The sequence below is a fragment of the Elephas maximus genome, chromosome 5 (genome assembly GCF_024166365.1).
Source record: "Elephas maximus indicus isolate mEleMax1 chromosome 5, mEleMax1 primary haplotype, whole genome shotgun sequence".
In the NCBI taxonomy this organism is placed as follows: domain Eukaryota; kingdom Metazoa; phylum Chordata; class Mammalia; order Proboscidea; family Elephantidae; genus Elephas; species Elephas maximus.
The window spans coordinates 161,153,149-161,175,340 of NC_064823.1; the positions used below are offsets into that span (position 1 = coordinate 161,153,149).

Sequence of the window (22,192 nt, forward strand, 5' to 3'; positions counted from 1 at the left end):
AGGTTCCAAAGACCAGGTCATTATATGAAAATTGGCATTATGCAAAAATGGAGAGTTACTACATCAGATCACAAAATGGAGGATGACTACATCATTACATAACTGCCAAACTGAAAATCACGGCCCAGCCAAGTTGACACACAACCTTAACCATCACAGCCAGTGTTACTCTCATCTCCCATCTCGCCATTCATTACAGCCAGACATATGTCATTAATGAGCAAAATAGTTGGATAGTAGATTTTTTACTATTACAAATGTGAAATGTTGGATAACGAGATAGGTAGTAAGTAGGTATACATTCAAGCCAGATTCAGAAAAGGATGTAGAATGAGGCATATCATTGCTGATGTCAGACAGATCATGGCTGGAAGCAGAGTGCCAGAAAGATGTCTACCTGTGTTTTATGACTATGCAAAGCATTCAACTGTGTGGATCATAACAAATTCTTGCTAACGTTGTGAAGAAGGGGAATTCCAGAACACTTAATTGTGCTCATATGGAACCTGTACATAGACCAAAAGGCAGTCATTCAAATAGAAAAAGGGGATACTGCATAGTTTAAAATCAGGAAACATGTGCATCAGGGTTGTATCCTTTCACTGTACCAATTCAATCTTCAATCTGTATGCTGAGCAAATAATCCGAGAAACTGGACTATATGATGAAGAACGGGGCATCAGGATTGGAGGAAGACTCATTAACAACCTGTGATATACAGGTGACACAACCTTGCTTGCTGAGAGGGCAGAAGACTTGAAGCACTTACTGATGAAGATCAAAGACCACAGTTGTCAGTATGGATTACACCTCAACAAAAAGAAAACAAAAATCTGCACAGCTGGACCAATAAGCAACATCACGATAAACGGAGAAAAGATTGAAATTGTCAAGGATTTCATTTTACTTGAATCCACAATCAATGCCCACAGAAGCAGCAGTCAAGAAACAAAACAATGTATTACATTGGGCAAATCTACTACAAAAGACCCCTTTAAAGTGTTAAAAAGCAAAGATGTCACCTTCAGGACTAAGATGAGCCTGACGAAAGTCATGGTATTTTCAGTCGCCTCGTTGTTGTTAGGTGCTGCTGAGTCAGTTCCAAGTCATAGCGACCCCATGCACAACAGAACGAAACTCTGCCCAGTCCTGATCCATCCTTACAATCGTTGTTATGCTTGAGCCCATTGTTGCAGCCACTGTGTCCATCCACCTCACTGAGGGTTTTCCTCTTTTCCGCTGACCCTGTACTTTGCCAAGCATGATGTCCTTCTCCAGAGACTGATCCCTCCTGACAACATGTCCAAAGTATGTAAGATGCAGTCTCGCCATCCTTGATTCTAAGGAGCATTCTGGTTGTACTTCTTCTAAGACACATTTTTTTGTTCTTCTGGCAGTCCATGGTATATTTAATATTCTTTGCCAACACCACAATTCAAAGGTTTCAATTCTTCTTCGGTCTTCCTCATTCATTGTCCAGCTTTCACATGCATATGATGTGATGGAAAATACCATGGCGTGGGTCAGGTGCACCTTAGTCTTCAAGGTGACATCTTTGCTCTTCAACACTTTAAAGAGGTCCTCTGCAGCAGATTTATCCAATGCAATGCGTCGTTAGATTTCTTGACTGCTGCTTCCATGGCTCTTGATGGTGGATCCAAGTAAAATGAAATCCTTGACAACTTCGATCTTTTCTCCGTTTACCATGATGTTGCTCATTGGTACAGTTGTGAGGCCTTTTGTTTTCTTTATGTTGAGGTGCAATCCATACTGAAGGCTATGGTCTTTGATCTTCATTAGTAAGTGCTTCAAGTCCTCTTCACTTTCAGCAAGCAAGGTTGTGACATCTGCATAACGCAGGTTGTTAATGAGTCTTCCTCCAATTCTGATGCCCCATTCTTCTTCATATAGTCCAGCTTCTCAGGTTATTTGTTCAGCATACAGATTGAATAGGTATGGTGAAAGAATACAACCCTGGCGCACACCTTTCCTGACTTTAAACCAATCAGTATCCCCTTGTTCTGTCTGAACAACTGCCTCTTGATCTACGTGAAGGTTCCTCATGACCACAATTAAGTGTTCTGGAATTCCCATTCTTCACAACGTTATCCATAATTTGTTATGATCCACACAGTTGAATGCCTTTGCATAGTTGATAAAACACAGGTAAACATCCTTCTGGTATTCTCTGCTTTCAGCCAGGATCCATCTGACATCAACAATGATATCCCTGGTTCCAAGTCCTCTTCTGAAACCGGCCTGAATTTCTGGCAGTTCCCTGTCGATATAGTGCTACAGCCATTTTTGAATGATCTTCAGCAAAATTTTGCTTGCGTGTGATATTAATGATATTGTTCTATAATTTCCACATTAGGTTGGATCACCTTTCTTGGGAATAGGCATAAATATGGATCTCTTCCAGTCAGTTGGCCAGGAAGTTGTCTTCCATATTTCTTGGCATAGACGAGTGAGCACCTCCAGCGCTGCATCCATTTGTTGAAACATCTCAATTGATATTCCATCAATTCCTGGAGCCTTGTTTTTCGCCAATGTCTTCAGAGCAGCTTGGACTTCTGCCTTCAATACCATCAGTGTCTGATCATATGCTACCTCCTGAAATGCTTGAACACTGACTAATTCTTTTTGGTATAATGACTCTGTGTAGTCCTTCCATCTTCTTTTGATGCTTCCTGCGTCATTTAATATTTTCCCCACAGAATCCTTCAGTACCTTAACTCAAGGCTTGAATTTTTTCTTCAGTTCTTTCAACTTGAGAAACAACGAGCGTGTTCTTCCCTTTTGGTTTTCCATTTTAAGCTCTTTACAGATGTCGTTATAATACTTTAGTTTGTATTCTTGAGCCACTCTTTGAAATCTTCTGTTCAATTCTTTTACTTCATCAATTCTTCCTTTTGCTTTAGCTGCTCGACATTCGAAAGCAAGTTTCAGAGTCTCCTCTGACATCCATCTTGGTCTTTTCTTTCTTTCCTGTCTTTTCAATGACCTCTTGCTTTCTTCATGTATGATGTCCTTGATGTCATTCCACAACTCATCCAGTCTTTGGTCACCAGTGTTCAATGCATCAGAGCTATTCTTCACATGGTCTCTAAATTCAGGTGGGATATACTCAAGGTTATATTTTGGCTCTCGTGGACTTGTTCTGATTTTCTTCAGTTTCAGCTTGAACTTGCATATGAGCAATTGATGGTCTGTTCCACAGTTGGCCCCTGGCCTTGTTCTGACTGATGATATTGAGATTTTCCATTGTACCTTTCCACAGATATAGTCAATTTGATTTCCGTGTGTTCCATCTGGCGAGGTCCATGTGTATTAGTCGCCATTTATGTTGGTGAAAGAAGGTATTTGCAATGAAGAAGTCGTTGGTCTTGCAAAATTCTATCATTCAATCTCCAGCGTTGTTTCTATCACGAAGGCCATATTTTCCAACTACTGATCCTTCTTCTTTGTTTCCAACTTTTGCATTAAAATCACCAGTAATTATCAATGCATCTTGATTGCATGTTCGATCAATTTCAGACTGTAGCAGCTGATAATAATCTTCTATTTCTTCATCTTTGGCCCTAGTGGTTGGTGGGTATATTTGAATAATAGTCGTATTAACTGGTCTTCCTTGTGGGCATATAGATATTATCCTATCACTGACAGCATTGTACTTCAGGATAGACCTTGAAATGTTCTTTTTGATGATGAATGCAACACCATTCTTCTTCAAGTTGTCATTCCCAGCATAGTAGACTATATGATTGTCCGATCCAAAATGGCCAATACCAGTCCATTTCAGTTCACTAACGTCTAGGATGTTGATGTTTATGTGTTCCATTTCATTTTTTGATGATTTCAAATTTTCCTAGATTCATACTTCGTACATTCCAAGTTCTGATTATTAATGGATGTTTGCAGCTGTTTCTTCTCATTTTGAGTCGTGCCACATCAGCAAATGCAATTTACAAAAGCTTTACTCCATCCACGTCATTAAGGTCGACTCTACTTTGAGGAGGCAGCTCTTACCCAGTCATCTTTTGAGTGCCTTCCAACCTGGGGGGCTCATCTTCCAGCATTATATCAGACAATGTTCTGTTGCTATTCATAAGGTTTTCACTGGCTAATGCTTTTCAAAAGTAGACTGCCGGGTCCTTCTTTCTAGTCTGTCTTTAGTCTGGAAGCTCAGCTAAAACCTGTCCTCCATGGGTGACCCTGCTGGTATCTGAACACCAGTGGCATAGCTTCCAGCATCACAGCAACACACAAGCCCCCACAGTACAACAAATGTGTCTGTCAGCTTGTCGTACAGTCGCCTCATATACAGGGAAAAGCTGGACAATGAATAAGGAAGATCGAAGAAGAATTGATGCCTTTGAATTATGGTGTTGGTAAAGAATATGGAATACACCATGGACTGCCAGAAGAATGAACAAATTTGTCTTTGAAGAAGTACAATCAGAATGTTCCTTAGAAGCGAAGATGACAAGACTTTGTCTCATTTACTTTGGACATGTTATCAGGAGGGACCAGTCCCTGGAGAAGAACATCATGCTTGGTAGAGAGTCAGCGAAAAAGAGGAAGACCCTTGATGAGATGGATTGACACAGTGGCTGCAACTATGGGCTCAAACATAACAACCGTTGTGAGGATGGTGCAGGACTGGGCTATCCATTTCTTTCTGTATTTAGACTTGCTATGAATCAGTACTGTCTCGAAGATGCCTAACAACAACAGGTGTATGTATATGTATACATACGTGTGTGCGTATTTATACATGGGGCCCTGGTGGCACAGTGGTTAAGAACTTGGCTGCTAACTGAAAGGCTGGCAGTTCAAATCCATCAGCAACTCCTTGGAAACCCTATGGGGCAGTTCTCCTCTGTCCTATAGGGTCGGTTTGAGTCGGAACTGACTCAGTGGCAATAGGTTTTTATATGTATACATATATACATAAACCAAAACCAAACCCATTAAATACAACCAAAAATCTCTTGGGATTTTGTTCCTTGATTAGGAGGTTTAGGGTCATGGTTTTATGGGACATCCTAGTTAATTGGCCTAATAACATGTTTAGTGCTTCTGTTCTACCTCCTAGTTCATTGTGTCATGCCCGAAGTCTTAAAAGCTTGCAAGCAGCCATCCAAGGCACAACGCTTGGTCTCTATTCGCCTGGAACAACAGAGGAAGAAGGAGAGTCAGGAATAGAAGGAGGAAATGGAATGTTTGACTAACTGCCTCCACGAACAACTGCCTCCTTTGCCATGAGACCAGAAGAACTGGATGGTGCCCAGCTACCATTACTAAACATTTTGATCAAAGATTCCATAGAAGAATCCTGATAAAAAGAGGGAAAATGCAGTAAGGAATTTCAAATTCTCACAGACTCCAGACTTCTTGGAGCCATGAAGGTTGGCTGAACCCCTGAAAGTACTGCCCTGAGATAATCTTTAAACCTTAAACCAAAGAATCCCCTGAAGTCTTCTTAAAACTGAACAACAGTTTAGCTTAACTAGTAAAAAATGCCTGCCTTGAGCATTATGCTGTTTTGAGAACTATTTATATGGAATTGAAATGACAATAGCAACTAGAAAGATTAGATAGGAAACTTAGGGGGTATCATGGATTGAATCATGTCCCCCCAAATATGTGTGTATCAGTTTGGCTGGGCCATGATTCTGGGTATTGTGTGATTTTCCTGTATGTTGTAAATCCTGCCTCTATGAATGAAGTTAATGAGGGAGGATAGGCGGCAGTTGTGTTAGTGAGGCAGGACTCACCTACAAGATTAGATTGTGTCTTGAGGCAATCTCTTGAGATATTAAAGAAAGAAGCGAGCAGAGAGATGAGGGACCTCATATCACCAAGAAAGCAGAGCGCGTCCTTTGAACCCGGGGTTCCTGTGCAAAGAAGCTCCTAGTCCAGCAGAAGATTGATGAGAAGACTGACAGAGAGAGAAAGCCTTCCCCTGGAGCTGACACCCTGAATTTGGACTTTTAGCCTACTTCACTGTGAGAAAATAAACTTCCTTTGTTAAATCCACCCACCCATGGTATTTCTGTTATAGCAGCACTAGATGACTAAAACAGGGGGCAATGAATTTATATTAATGGTAGAGGAACAACTCAGAAGATGAAGGTGAGAATGGTTGCACAACCCAAGAATGTAATCAACGTCACTGAATTGTGTATCTAGAAACCGTTCGATTGGTGTATGTTTTGCTGTGTATTTCTCAACAACGAAATAAATAAAACTATATATATTAAAAAAAAAAAAAAAAAACCTATTGCCATCGAGTTCATTTTGACTAACAACCCTGTAGGACAGAGTAGAGCTGCCCCATAGGGTTTCCAAGGCTATAATTTTTTTGGAAGCTGACTACCCCATCTTTCTTCTGTAGAGCAGCTGGCAGGTTTGAACCATTGACCTTTCAATTAGTGGCCAAGCACTTAACCATTGCACCACCAGAGCTCTGAGACAGAAGGAGCCCCGGTGGCACAGTGGTTAAGCACTGGGCTGCTGACCAAAAGATTGGTGGTTTGAATCCACCAGCCGCTCCTTGGCAACCCTATGGGGCAGTTCTGTTCTGTCCTATAGGGTTGCTACGAGTCAGAATTAACTCAATGGCAACAGGATTTTTTTGGTACATTTATGTGTCTGTGTATAACACTGGTTCTGTTTCTTAGAGAACACTGCCTAAGATACCCTGGCAGGGGCCCTCACCCAAGCCTCTCCCTGTCAGCACCCAGTCTGGTGGGCTGCCCATGTCAAAACCCGTTGGTAGAGGTGGGGGGCTAAGAAACGAAGAAAACAAGCCCCAGCTCAGCTCTGGCCACACTCTGCTGGGACCTTGAGACCCCCAGCCTGACCACCTGGTGTTGTCTTTGACTGATACCCGTGCCTCAAGCTTACAAAAGGCTCCCCAGGCCCAGGACGAAGTGGAGGGAACATCCAGAAATAGGCTCTTGCCACTCTTGGCTCAGCGTGCAGCTCTCCAACCCTGCCCAGGTGTCCCACATACCTTCGAAGTCCCCATCCTGGGCCTTGGCTGCGAGCTCGGAGGACGATAGGGTCTCCTGGCACAGGGCGCAGTCCTCCAGGGCTGCGCTCCGCAGCGTCTGGGTGACTGTAAGGGAAAGAGTAGCTGTAGGAGGCACAGTCAGCAGTCCAGGGAGGGAATGCTCTGGGGCAGAGGGCTCGGGCTTGGGCACCACACACCCATGGCTGCTGCCAGCAGGGCCAGGTTCTGATGGTACCCTCCCCACAGGGTCCTTGCCACTGGAATTTAAGCTCACCCCACAGTCTTATGGCACATGGAGTACAGTCCCCATACTCTTTGCTGCCCCCACAGGTCTGAGGCTGACTGTGGAAGGGGGGCCTTCCTGCCTTGGGGTCCAGGGTGAGGGGCTTAGGGTACAAGGTGTAGGGGGCTGAAGGGCCTGGTGGTAGAGGCCCACAGTGCAGGGGCCTGGGGTGCAGGGTCCACGGTGTGGGGTCCTAGGGTACAGGATCCAGTGTGCAGGGCCCAGGGTACAGGGGAGTGAGGGGCCTGGTGGTAGGGGCCCACAGTGTGGGGTCCTAGTGTGCAGGGTCCTGGGTGCAGGGTGCAGGGTCCTAGGGTGCAGGGTCCAGGGCCCTAGGGTGCAGGGCCCAGGGTGCAGGGTCCTAGGGTCCAGGGTCCTAGGGTCCAGGGCCCTAGGGTGCGGGACCCAGGGTACAGGGCAGAGGGTGCAGGGCCCAGGGTGCAGGGTCCAGGGTGCAGTGTCCTAGGGTGCAGGGCCCAGGGTGCAGGGTCCTAGGGTACAGGGTCCTAGGGTCCAGGGTCCTAGGGTGCAGGGCCCAGGGTGCAGGGTCCAGGGTCCTAGGGTGCAGGGCCCAGGGCGCAGGGTCCTAGGGTCCAGGGCCCAGGGTCCTAGGGTGCAGGGCCCAGGGTGCAGGGTCCTAGGGTGCAGGATCCAGTGTACAGGGTCCATGGTGCAGGGTCCATGAGTCAGGGTCCAGGATGCGGGGTCCTAGGGTGCAGGGCCCTAGGGTGCAGGGTCCTAGGATGCAGGGCCCAGGATGCAGGGTCCATGGTGCAGGGTCCAGGGTGCAGGGTCCTAGGATGCAGGGTCCAGGGTGTGGGGTCCTAGAGTGCAGGGTCCAGGGTGCAGGGTCCTAGGGTACAGGGCCCAGGGTGCAGGGTCCTAGGGTGCAGGGCCCAGGGTTGCAGGGTCCTAGGGTACAGGATCCAGGGTCCATGGTGCAGGGTCCATGAGTGCAGGGTCCAGGGTGTGGGGCCCTAGAGTGCAGGGTCCAGGGTGCAGGGTCCTAAGGTACAGGGTGTAGGGTCCTAGGATGCAGGGCCCAGGGTGCAGGGTTCTAGGGTGCAGGGTCCTAGGGTACAGGATCCAGTGTACAGGGTCCATGGTGCAGTGTCCACGAGTGCAGGGTTCAGGGTGTGGGGTCCTAGGCTGCAGGGTCCAGGGTGTGGGGTCCTAGAGTGCACGGTCCAGGATGCAGGGTCCAGTGTGCAGGATCCTAGGGTACAGGGTCCAGGATGCAGGGTCCTAGGGTGCAGGGCGTGGGGTCCAGGGTGCAGGGTCTTGGGAAGGTTGGGGGTGAGTGAGCACTCCTGTTCACCCCATGAGGTGGGGCAGATCACCTTACCCTAGGCCTGCACTGCCTCTCACCTACCTCTTCTCAGGAAAGAAAGAACCCTCTCTCTCCTCACCATGGCTGCCTGTTGCCAGGCCTGCTGAGAAGTGACCCAGATCCACACAAAGGCCACTCAGAGAGGACGTGCGACCTGAGGGCTGACTGGGCTGCCTGCTGCCAGCCCTGAAACCCTCCTGGATGTGGGGGCTGGGGACCTCCAGCAGGCACTTAGGCTCTGGAGGGGTATGTAGATGCTGGCCTGTAGGACCCAAGGTAGGTCTTCATTTAGTCCACATTCCACCAATGGCTGGGCTTCGTGGTGGGCTGCGCTTCTGCAGGGCTGGAGGGCTGGGCCAATAGCCAGGGCAGGGGCAGCTCTGCCCCAGTGGGGTTGGGTAGCTGGGTTCTGGGACTGAGGCCATGCTAAAGGCAAGCCCTTTCTGGCTGCCTGTTGTGGCCAAGCACCGGGTCCACCATGTGGTCAACCATGCACGCCATGACCCTCTGCTCCTGAATCTCCACCCCCTCTGTCTACTCGTAGCAGCTCTTTGTTCCTCCACCCTCTAAGCCAGGCATGGCCCACTCAGGCCTGTCGGCCAAGCTAAGATCTGAGCACATTAGCCTAGTTCCTCAGGCCAAGATGACCTGGTCTCTACTTCTCCACCCCTGCTTGCCCATCTAGCTCTGTGCAGGTCACAGGACCCCCCAAAAGGCTGGTCCAAGCATTTGGCTATGTTCCTGGGGGCGTGGTCTGAGGGCCTCACCTGCACAGCATGGTGGGCCCCAACCCTCGAGGGCTTCCCCTCTTCACTGTGCCCCCCACCCACAGGGGCCCTGCATTGTCTGCCTGGACTGTGACCCCCAAGGCAGGTGGGGGGCTTTGTGCAGCTTAGTGTCCTAGGAGTCCCCAAGGTGGGGTACTCCCTGTTTGCAGAGCTAGTTCTGAGTAGGGCTTTCCCAGAAGCAGCTGGCCAAGAATTCCCTGGGACTATTTTTTTTTTTTTTTTGGAAGACAGGGTAGCCTGGTGTGGGGGCTCTGGCAGGAAGGCACCCCAGTGAGGAGTGGAGGTTCTTCCAGAATGGGAGTCTCTGCCTGCACAAGGGCAGGGGAAGCAGGGGCCGTGTCCTCCCAGACCCGGGACCCGGGACTCTGCCACACCCCTGCAGGCAGCAAGCAGTGGGCTCCCCACACTTTGTCTATCAGTCCCAGCCCTGAGGCCAGTCTCCTTCACCAAATAACTCCATTGTGTGTGCGAGTGTGTGTGCATGTGCGTGACTGTGTGTGAGAGCATTAAATGTGTGTGATGTGTGAGCGTGTGTGTGCGTGTGCATGAGAACACTGCATGTGTCTGTGATATGTGTGTGTGCGTGACTGTGTGTGAGAGTGCTGTACGTGTCTGTGGTGTGTGTGTGGGTGACTGTGCGTGAGAGTGTTGCACGTCTGTGATGTGTGTGTGTGTGACTGTGCGTTGAGAGCATTGCATGTGTCTGTGATGTGTGTGCATGTGCGTGAGAGCACTGCATGTGTCTATGATGTGTGTGAGCGTGTATGTCCATGTGTGACAGCACTGCATGTGCGTGTGTGCATGACTGTGCATGAGAGCATTCCATGTGTCTATGATGTGTGTGAGTGTGTGCAAACACATGTGGCCGATTAAAGGCAGCCACAGACTCCTTGCAACTCTTCACGGAGATGTGGAGTCTATGGCCCCTCCCTTGGCTCCGGGCAGCGCGAATCCGGAAGAAGTGATGCTGGATCCCTCCTAGGTCCAGGACCCCTGTCCGCAGTAAGGTTTGGGCCGCCTTGCTGGGAAGCTGGCCAGAGGTGAGGAGCAGCAGCTGCGTGTGCTGGCATGTGCATAGGGGGTCGTTTCCCACCTACCCAGCTGTGACCCCACTTCTCTTGGCAATTACACCCCTTGGTCCCCACAGCAGATAGCCTGGCACTTCTGAGCCATTTCCATTTGGAAGGTGCAGGTCACGGAAAACCTAGGGTGGGTGGTTGCTCCCACAGGATGGGCCATGTCTGCATGGGGCTAAGAGGTATGGTTTTCTGCACCCCTACTTCCTGAGGATGGTGGACAGAGCCTGGCCTGAGCAGGTACTCACCCTTCTTCAGCTTCTCCTTGTCATCTGTTTCCGGCTTTGTAGCCATGACTTCAAACAGGGTCTTGAGGATACTTCTCAGGTCGCTTGCATAGTTTGTCTGCAGCTGGTCTGCCACACCTGGGAGGAGAGCCCCAGGTGAGAACAACAGGGGTCAGGCAGAAGGACAGGTCGGGCTGGCCGACTTGGGAAGCATGATGCTACTTCTGGGTGAAGCCATGCCAGAGCTCATGATCTAAGACCCACACATCCTCAGACAAATTAGGGGGAGAAGGGGCTGCCCAGACTCCATGGAGACAATTCCTTTGGCAGAAATAGAACCAGGAGCCAAGGGAAGGCAGAGGAAGGGATGAGACCTACCCTAACCAGCACCACCATGAGTCAGTCTGTTACTGACAGGAACGTGTTTTATCTGTGTGGTCACAGCCACAACTACAAAGTGGACGCTCCTCAGCAGAGGGTCCCTGGTGCCCACCCCCACGCATCACCTTTAACCATCATGGCAACTGTGGTACCCAGACCCCACCTGCAAAGCCTGCCTGACCCTGTGGTGGGTGAGCCCCCAGCTGATATACTCCTGTCCCAAATAGCCACGACCATGGGCCCCGAGAGTCTCCGTGTGCCAGGAGCCCAGGAGGACTACGCCCGCAGGTGGTGCCCAGCACCTTGGTCCTCTGCCCACCCCCACTCCATCACCCAGCTGCTCCCTGGCAGGAAAACGTCCCTACCCCCACCCGCAGAGATACCCTCCCTTCTCCTTCCCTGGGATGTGGTGGATTCCACCCTCCTGCATGAAAGGCATGCTAGCAGGAAGGCTGAGGGGGCTGCTGGCATTTACAGCAAAGCCAGGGAGAACTCCCACCCCCACCAGGACGCAAGCGTCCACGGCCCATCATAGTGCTGACCCCGCAGCCAAGGCTTCCTTCCAGAGGGTTCCCTATACACAGGCATGGTATGACTTAAACCTAAAACAAGCCCAGGGGGTAATTTTGGCAGACCATGGACTGAAGCTCAGGGTCTGGGGCAGGTTTTACCCAAGGCCCGGGGAAGGCCAACACGGGTCCTCGGGGCATGCCTGGCCTGGCTCAGGGCTGGGTCTGTGGTCCCTCAGCTGTATGGAAAGACCCCCCCCCCCGGGACCATGGCTGAGATTCCGCAGGGGCAGGTCTGTCCACAGGCTGCCCACGCTGACCCTTGCTCCTGCCCACTCTGACCCTGCCAGCCCCAGAGGAACTGCTGGGCTGGGACAGAACCGGGCTCCTGTTGAAAGCAGTGTCCGAACCTCCTGCTCCCCAGGTGAGGGGTGGGAACAGGGTGGGCAGGAGACTGGGCGGGGGAGACCTCACTGTATACTTTGAACCACGTGGATATGATAGTTATTTAAAACACATATACTGCACTAACCACACACACAACACACACACCACACATATCACACACACACAGTACACACATATAAACACACAGAGCACACATACCACACATACATGCATACCACACATACACACCACACATACCACACACACCACACATACCAACCACACATGTACACACACCACACACACACACCACACATAGCAACTGCACACATGTATAAATACCCCACACATACCACACACATGCCACACATACCAACCACACACATGTGTATACACCACACACACCACACATACCAACTGCACACATGTATACATACACCACACAAACCACACGTACCACAAAGACCACACACACGTACTCACAGCATACCACACATACCACACACGACATATACCACACACAACATATACCACACCAAACACACATATACCATATGTACCACACACACTATACATTATACACACATACACACATCACATACACCACACACATCACACACACACCAAAAGGAAAAAGCCACTCCCCTCTCCAAACTCCCCCAGGAGATAGAATACACATATCCCACTGTTTAGCTATCCAAAGAGAAGGAAGAAAGCAAAATTAGTCACTGTGGACAATAAGACCTGAAGTACAAATTAAACAGAGCCCCCTATGCATCCCCAGCAGAAAGGTGCAGTGCGGGGCCCAGGAAAGTGGGAGCAGTTCCCCAACTGACAGCTGAGGGTCCTAAAGGAGAACAAAGCCCTCATCTCTCTATAAAACCAAAACCAGCTGCCAGACTCCTGGCGACCCCACGTGTGTCAGAGTAGAACTGTGCTCATACGGTTTTCAGTGGTTGGTTTTTTGGAAGTAGTGTCTCTCTTCCGAGGCACCTCAGGGTGGACTGTAGCCTCCAAACTTTCAGTTCGCAGCCAAGCGCATTAACTGCTTGCACCACCCAGGGATCCTGTCTCTACGTGGGGACACGGACATGAAAGAGTGTATGATGCCCCCAGGCAGGGCCAGGCACGGCCTGCCCCAGGGTCTCAGCCTTCCCCTAAAGGCACTGGTGTGGCCCCTTGCACCCAGGAGCCAGCCCACCTGCTCCAGACCCCAGCAACACACCTGATATACAGACGAAGAGGCGGTGGATCAGGTCGTGGCTGCTGTGGAACCGGGACCGGATCTTTTCCCTCATGGCCACAGGGGCATCATGTGGGGCCGTGGGGGCTGCCTCGGGAGCCTTGTCTGAGGAGCAGGAAGCTGCTGTGGAGTCGCTGCACAGAGAAGGAGAAACACGGTGTGGGGCCCAGGCAGCCCACAGTGGGCAACAGAGAGATGCCTCCAAGAGCCCAGGCTGGGGCATCTCAGCCTGAAAGTCAGAGTCCAGACAAAAATCTACGTGCCCTGTGGGTTTCCACTCCCAGTGTACTGAGTTGCCCATATACAACTTTCCTATAAGCTAACTTGAAGACTTATCAGTGATATATCATCTCACCCCCATAAGAATGGCAGTCATCAAAAAATAAGGAAAATAACAGGTGTTGATGAGGCAGGTTGTGGAGAAACTGGAAACCTCGTCCATTGCTGGTGGGAATGTAAAATGGTACAGCCACTGTGAAAAAATGTTTGGCGGTTCCTCAAAAAGCTGGACACAGAGCTACCATATGACCCAGCAATTCCAATCCTAGGTATATGCCCAGAAGAAGTGAAGGCAGGAATGCAAAAAGAAACCTGTATACCAATGTTCATCGCAGCACTTTTCACAATAGCCAAAAGGTGGAAATAACCCAAGTGCCCATCGACCAATGAACGGACAAACAAAACATGGTGCGCACACAAGAGACTACTACTCAGCCATCAAGAGAAACGAAGTCCTGATGCCACAACGTGAATGAACCTTGAAAACGGTAAGCTGAGCAAAGTCAGTCAGTTGCAAAAGGATAAATACTGTATGCTCTCACTTATATGAAATAATCAAATATATAGAAACTAAAGATTATTAGTGGTTACCAGGGCTGGGAGGGAGGGGGGAAAAGGGAGTTTGTAATTAGGGGCCATTGAATTTATGTTAATGGTGGTACAATAATTTGGAAAAGAATAGTGGTAAATGTTACACAATTTGAAGAATGTAATCAATGTCACTGAATTGTACTTGCAGAAATTGTTGAATTGGTGAATGTTTTGTATATTTTTAACACATGTTATCCACGTGACACATGTACACCACTTGGAAAATCAGGCAGTACAATACAGTTTTGACCCAGTACTGCTGCACCTGCCCTGTCCTCTGGCCTCTGAATTTTGTTCCCTAGAGGCAACACCTCCAACTCTTTCCACTGTGACTCCAGGTGTGGACCTTCAAGGAGCTGACATACACGTGTTGGCTGCTCCTTCTTGCACTCCTTGTTGGTATAATCTATGGACTTCTTCTGTGGAAGTTTCACAGTTTGCCTCTCTTATACCAACATGTAGTGGGCGGAACAATGGCTCCCAACAAGATATACCCACGCCCAAATGCCCAGAACCTATGAACGTGACCTTGTTTGGAAAAAGGGTCTTTGAGGATGTAATTACATTAAGGATCTTAAGATGAGATCATCCTGGATTATCCAGATGGGCCCAGAATCCAATGACAAGCATCCTCCTAAAAGACACACAGAGGAGAAGGCCAGGAGGGGACGAAGGCAAGAGAGTGATGTGGCCAGAAGCCAAGGAATGCCTGTAGTCACCAGAAGCTGAGGCAAAGAATGGATTCTCCCCCCAGAGCTCCGGAGGGAGTGTGTTATGGGTTAAATTGTGTCCCCCAAAAAGTTATGTTGAAGTCCTAACCCATGTACCTGGGAATATGACCCTATTTGGAAATAAGGAGTTTCTTTTGTTATGTTAATGAGATCATATCAGAGTAGGCTTGGCTTAAACCTAATCCTGTCTGAGCAGCGTCTTAGAAAAAGAGCAGAAGAGACACACACACAGGAGAGGCAGACGCCATGTGCAGAAAGACGCAGAATCACCTGCACGCCCAGGAACGCCAAGGATTGCCAGAAAACTGAAAGAGACAAAGAAGGATATTCCCGTAGCGCCATGCCCTGAATTCGGACTTCTGGCCTCCAGAACTATGAGACAATAAATTTCTAGATGGATTGGCAAAATAACCACAACGATGGACTCCAACATGCAGGCGATGTTGAGGATGACACAGGACCGGGCAACACTATGTTCTGTTGTACGTAAGGTCGCCATGAGTCAGAGTCCACTCGACAGCAGCTATTTACCTCTAAGTAAAAGAGAAGCTGCCCAAACCCCATAGCCCAAGGGTCCCTTGCTGTAAACGCTAGAGAAATGCTTGTCTGTGTTCGTCTGCAGATACAGATGGAATCTTCTTCGTAGCACTGTTTGCTCCAGCAAAAAACTGGGAAGAAGCCAAAGCCTGTTGGTGGTGGACTAGAAGATAAACTGTGATCTGATCATACAGTGCAGGGTAGACAGAGGTGGGGAGGAGTCGACCACAGCTACGCTCACCTATGTGAATGGTTCTCCCACATGGCAGCAGACTTCTAAAAAGTCCACACAGATGAGCCTTTTTATGAGCAGTTGAGAGCCATGCAGAAGTGCACAACATATTATTTAGGAATACCCATAACATAAAACCATGAAAAAATGCAAATATATAATACCCATAAGAGTGGCCAGCCGGGGTGGGGAGGGAGGCTGGGGTTGGTAGGGCACGTGGAGCTGCCCGGTTCTCCGTCTTTAAGGGGCAGGTGCATGAGCGTGCACTTCATTGCTCTACTCTGATGTAATACCTCTTTCTTTAAGCGTACTTCCTATTACACTGGACACTGAGCAGTGATGAGAGCCTTGAGGGTGGGGCTGGGTATGCCAGCCAATGGGTGACTGGAAGGGAAGTACCTGCTCTGCAGGTTATGTTATTAAGTCACACTCGAGTGGGGTGGTGTCATGGATTGAACTGTGTCCGTCAAAAATATGTGTCAACTTGGCTAGACCATGATTTCCAGTACTGTGTGGTTGTCCTCTATTTTGTGATCTGATACAATTGTCCCCTATTTTGTGGTATTGTATAATTACATGTCATAAATCCTAAACCTCTATATGTTAATAAGGCAGGTTTAGTGTGGGGTGTGTCTTAAGTCATGCCCATACTCAAGTCACACCCTTGCTTGAGTCACGCTTTTTTGTGTTAAAGGAGATAAAAGGAGAGAGACGCGCGCAGAAAGGGAAGGGACCTCACTACCACCAAGAAAGAAGAGCCAAGGGCAGAACACATCCTTTGGACCTATGGTCCCTGTGCTAAGAACCTCCTAGACCCAGCGGACGACTGATGCCAAGACACATGGAGATCTCCCAGGAACATCGGGCCCACAGATGTTGAAAGGAGACAAAGACCCTCCCCCAGAACTGACAAAGAGAAAGACTTCCCCTAGTGCTGGCCCTGAATTCAAACTTCTAGCTTCCTAAACTTTGAGAGAATAAATTTCCATTTGTTAAAGCATCCACTTGTGGTATTTCTGTTACAGCAGCACTGGAGTTCTAAATCTAACCACTTCTGAATTATAACATATAGACATGCCCACAGAGAAAGACAGACGCCATGGGAGGATCACCAAGGAATGCTACCAAGGGTACCAACAGGGAAGAAATCAACACGGCTAAGACTCTGATTTGAAATTCTAGCCTCCAGAACTGCAAGAAAATGAATTTCTTTTTCATAAAGGAACCCGCCTGCGATATTTGTGTTACAGCAGCACTTGGAAACTAAGACAAGCTGCTGTTCAACCCGGCATCTCTTCCTTCCTGAGTGAGGACTTCGTGGCCAGAAGACACTGGCTCCTCATCAGCGTGCCTTGCCTGGGATAACCTTGCATGTTGACTGTGAGTGCTGTCGTCGCCTCTAATTTCCACAACCATGCTATGAGGCAGGTTTTTACAGATTTGGAAGGTGAGGCCTAGGAAAGTTAAACAAGTGCCCAAGGTTACCGTTAGTAAGTAGCAGAGGTAGTCACTCCAGGTGGTGCCTCTTGCTGTGAGGTGAAAGAAACACAGTGAGCTAAGTGCCTGGACCACAGCAAACGCTCAGGTCACAGTGCTGGTCAGACGGTCAGCTCATTTACATCTGAAGGCTGTAGGTCTCAACTCTGTGCACCTCAGTTTCCTCATTTGTGAAATGGGAAGGTTGTTGCAGAATTACAACAAGGATTAGAACACTGTAAATGCAAGTAAATCTTGGATTACAGCATTAGATTTAAACTCCAGTAGAAACTGAATCCAGCAACATATAAAAAGGATAACACGTCACAACCAAGTGGGATTTATCCCAGGAATGCAAGGTTGGTTCATCATGAAAATCGATCAATGCATACAACATATTAATAAAGGACAAAAACCCCATGATAATCTCAATAAATGCATAAAAACATTGGCAAAATCCAACATCCTTTCATGATATAAACACTCAACAAACTAGGAAGAGAAGGAAACTTCCTCAACATAATAAAAAGCAATCATGAAAGTCCAACAGCTAACATCAGACTGGTGTTTTCCCCCTAAGGTCAGGAACAAGGATATCTGCTATCACCATTTCCATTCAGCATTGTAGTAGAAGTTCTGTTGTTGTTGTTAGGGGCCATTGAGCCAGTTCCAACTCATACCAACCCTATCTACCAAAGAAGGAAACACTGCCTGGTCCTGCTCCATGCTCACAATCGTTGTTATGCTTGAGCCCATTGTTGCAGCCACTACGTCAACCCATCTTGTTGAGGGTCTTCCTCTTTTCCGTTGACCCTCTACTTTACGAAGCATGACGTCCTTCTCCAGGGACTGATCCCTCCTGACAACATGTCCAAAGTACATAACACACAGTTTCACCATCCTTGATTCTAAGGAGCATTCTGGTTGTACTTCTTCCAAGACAGATTTCTTCGTTCTTTTGGCAGTCCGTGGTATATTCAATATTCTTTGCCAACACCACAACTCAAAGGCATCAACTCTTCTTCAGTCTTCCTTATGCATTGTCCAGGTTTCGCAGGCATATGATGTGACTGAAAATACCATGGCTTGGGTCAGGCGCACCTTAGTCTTAAAGCACCTCAGGTAGGGAAGCACTCAAAATACCACTGGGGAAGAGCTGCCTCCTCAAAGTAGGGTCGATCTTAATGACGCAGATGGAGTAAAGCTTTCAGGATCTTCATTTGCACATGTAGCATGACGTGAAATGAAGAGAAACAGCTGCAAACATCCATTAATAATCAGAATGTGGAATGTATGAAGTATGAATCTAGGAAAATTGGAAGTCGTCAAAAGTGAAATGGAACACATAAAGATCGATATCCTAGGCATCAGTGAGCTGAAATGGACTGGTATTGGCCATTCTGAATCGGACAATCATATGGTCTACTATGCCAGGAATGACAACTTGAAGAGGAATGACGTTACATTCATCGTCAAAAAGAACATTTCAAGATCTATCCTGAAATATAGCACTGTCAGTGATAGGATAATATTCGTATACCTACAAGGAAGACCAGTTAATATAACTATTAGTCAAATCTAAGCACCAACCACTAAGGCCAAAGATGAAGAAACTGAAGATTTTTATCAGCTTCTGCAGTCTGAAATTGATTGAACATGCAACCAGGATGCATTGATAACTACTGGTGATTGCAATGCAAGAGTTGGAGACAAAGAAGGATCGGTAGTTGGAAAACATGGCCTTTGGTGACAGAAATAATGCTGGAGATCAAATGATAGAATTTTGTGAAGACCAAGGACTTCTTCATTGCAAATGCCTTTTTTCACCAACATAAATGGCGACTATGCACATAGACCTTGCCAGATGGAATACACAGGTATCAAAATCGACTACATCTATGCAAGGAGATGATGGAAAAGCTCAATATCATCAGTCAGAACAAGGCCAGGGGGTGACTGTGGAACAGACCATCAGCTGCTCATACGCAAGTTCAAGTTGAAACTGAAGAAAATTAGAACAAGTCCATGAGAGTCAAAATATGACCTTGAGTATATCCCACCTGAATTTAGAGACCATCTGAAGAACAGATTTGATGCTTCGAACACTAATGACTGGAGATCAGACGTGCTGAGGAGTGACATCAAGGATGTCATACATGAAGAAAAGAAGAAGTCATTAAAAAGACAGGAAAGAAGGAAAAGACCAAAATGGATGCAAGAAGAGACTCTGAAACTTGCTCTTAAATGCCAAGTAGCTAAAGCAAAAGGAAGAAATGATGAAGTAAAAGAGCTGAACAGAAAGTTCCAAAGGGAAGCTAGAGAACACAAAGTATTATGACGACATGTGCAATGACCTAGAGATAGAAAACCAAAAGGGAAGAACATGCTCAGCATTTCTCAAGCTGAAATAACTGAATCAAAAATTCAAGCATCGAGTTCCAATACTGAAGGATTCTACAGAGAAAATATTAAATGATGCAGGAAGCATAATAAGATGGGAGGAATACACACTCTACCAAGAAGAATTGGTCGATGTTTAACAATTTCAGGAGGTAGCATATGATCAAGAATGGATGGTACTGAAGGAAGAAGTCCAAGCTGTACTGAAGGCATTGGCAAAAAACAAGGCTTCAGGAATTGACAGAATACTAACTGAGATGTTTCAATAAATGAATGCAGAGCTGGACGTGCTCACTTGTCTACGCCAAGAAGTTTGGAAGACGGCTACCTGGCCAACCAACTGGAAGAGATCCATATTTATGCCTATTCCCAAGAAAGGTGATCCAACCAAATGCAGCAATTATTGAACAATATCATTAATATCACATGCAAGTAAAATTTTACTGAAGATCATTCAAAAGTGGCTGCAGCAGTGTATTGACAGAGAACTGCCAGAAATTCAAGCAGGGTTCAGGAGAGGACGTGGAACCAGGAATATCATTGCTGATATCAGATGGATCCTGGCTGAAAGCGGAGAATACCAGAAAGATGTTTACTTGTGTTTTATTGACTACGCAATGGCATTCAACTGTGTGGATCATAACAAATTATGAATAACATTGTAAAGAATGGGAATTCCAGAACACTTAATTGTGCTCATGAGGAACCTGTACACAGATCAAGAGGCAGTTGTTTGAACAGAACAAGGGGATATTGCATGGTTTAAAGTCAGGAAAGGTGTGCATCAGGGTTGCATCCTTTCACGATACCTTTTCAATCTGTATGCTGAGCAGATAATCCCAGGAGCTGGACTACATGAAGAAGAACGGGGCATCAGGATTGGAGGAAGACTCATTAACAACCTGCATTACGCAGAAGATACAACCTTGCTTGCTGAAAGTGAAGAGGACTTGAAGCACTTACTGATGAAGATCAAAGACCACAGCCTTCAGTATAGGTTACACCTCAACATAAAGAAAACAAAAATCCTCACAACTGGACCAATGAGCAACATCATGATGAACGGAGAAAAAATTGAAGTTGTCAAGGATTTCATTTTACCTGGATTCACAATTAAAATCCACGACACAGTGTTTGCAACAATGGGCTCAAACATAACAACGATTGTGAGGATGGTGCAGGACTGGGCAGTGTTTCGTTCTGTTATATACAGGGTCCCTATGCATCAGAACCGACTCGACAGCACCTAACAACAACAACAACAGGATGGCTTTAATAAGAAAGATGGCAGTAGCAAGTGTTGCTGAGGATGTGGAAAAATTAACCCTTACACGTTGCTAACAGGAATGTAACACGGTGGTCATTTTAGAAAATAGTTTGGTGGTTCCTTAAAAAGTCAAACATAGGGTTACCATACCAAACCTGTTGCTGTTGAGTCAATTCCAACTCACAGTGATCCTACAGGACAGAGCAGAACTGCCCCACAGGGTTTCCAAGGCTGTAATCTTTACAGAAGCAGACTGCCACATCTCTCTTCCATGGAGTGGCTGGTGAGTTCGAACCACCAACATTTCTGTTAGCAGCCAAGCACTTAACCACTGTGCCACCAGAGATGACTACCATATGACCCAGCATTTCCACACCTAGGTATATACCCAAGAGAATTTAAAACATACGTGGACAGAAAAACTTGTGCTGGCATGGTCATAACAGCGTTATTCATAATAGTCAAAGAGTAGAAATAATGCAAATGCCCATCGACTAAAGAATGGATAAGCAAAACGTGGTCCATCCATACGATGGAATACTACTCAGTCATAGAAATAAAAGAAGCACTGATATCTGTACATGGATGAACCTTGAAAACATTATGGTCCATGAAAGAAGCGAGTCACAAGGACCACATATGGTCTGGACCCATTTATATGAAATGTTCAGATTGGAAAATCTATAGAGGCAGAAAGTAGATCAGGGGTTGCCTGAGGCTGGGAGTGGAGGGGGATGAGAAATGTCTGCTAATGGGTTTCTCTTTCAAGTGTTGAAAATATTTGGAATTAGACAGTAGTGACGGTTATAGAAGCTTTAGAATATACCAAAACCCACTGAATCGTACCCTTAAAAATATATATACATATATATAAATTTGTCTTTCTTGTAATCACTAAGTAAACTCATATTCAAGAAACAGCTCACAGGCTATTTATCCGTAGGGTTGACTTAATAAATCAGGCCATATGCCACATCTGTATGATGGAAAGTTTTCTAGAAGGGTAGTTAATGACACAGGAAAATACTAAAATGAAAAAGGTAGCATTTTAAACATTTGAGATCTCAGATGTACATACATGAGAGATTTAGGAGTATACTCAAACCAAGGCATTAACAGTACATTTATTTGAATAGTAGGACTAGGAATAAATTGTTATTTTCCCTAGCCCCTCCTACGATTAAGTATTGCTTTTATGATCAGAAAAATGAGTGTTAATCCAAGAAAAGAGGGAAGTGTCTGCCGGCAGCAGAGGGTGCCCTGGGACCCCACCTGTAGCGGGGAGTTTGACCCTCAGTGAAGGAAGCAGGCAGCGCAGGAAGGCAAGGTGAGCCCATTGAACTTCAGGTGCCATTGGCCGGAGCCTCTGAGGTTCAGCCTTGCCGCCCAGCCCGCTGGGTAAATGCCCCCCTGGACCAGCATCCCACTGCTGGC

General features: G+C 47.1%; 1 protein-coding gene across 1 annotated transcript in view; it reads right to left on the reverse strand.

The window, feature by feature from the left end:
* The window catches only part of ZFYVE28 (zinc finger FYVE-type containing 28), a 128,259-nt gene that overhangs the window by 3,101 nt on the left and 102,966 nt on the right, over positions 1–22,192 (reverse strand). The window contains exons 9-11 of the mRNA XM_049886598.1: positions 13,228–13,379; positions 10,747–10,863; positions 7,022–7,126 (exon numbers count right to left, since the gene is read on the reverse strand). Of these exons, the coding sequence (XP_049742555.1) occupies positions 7,022–7,126; positions 10,747–10,863; positions 13,228–13,379 (374 nt within the window). The remainder of the gene's footprint in view (positions 1–7,021; positions 7,127–10,746; positions 10,864–13,227; positions 13,380–22,192) is intronic.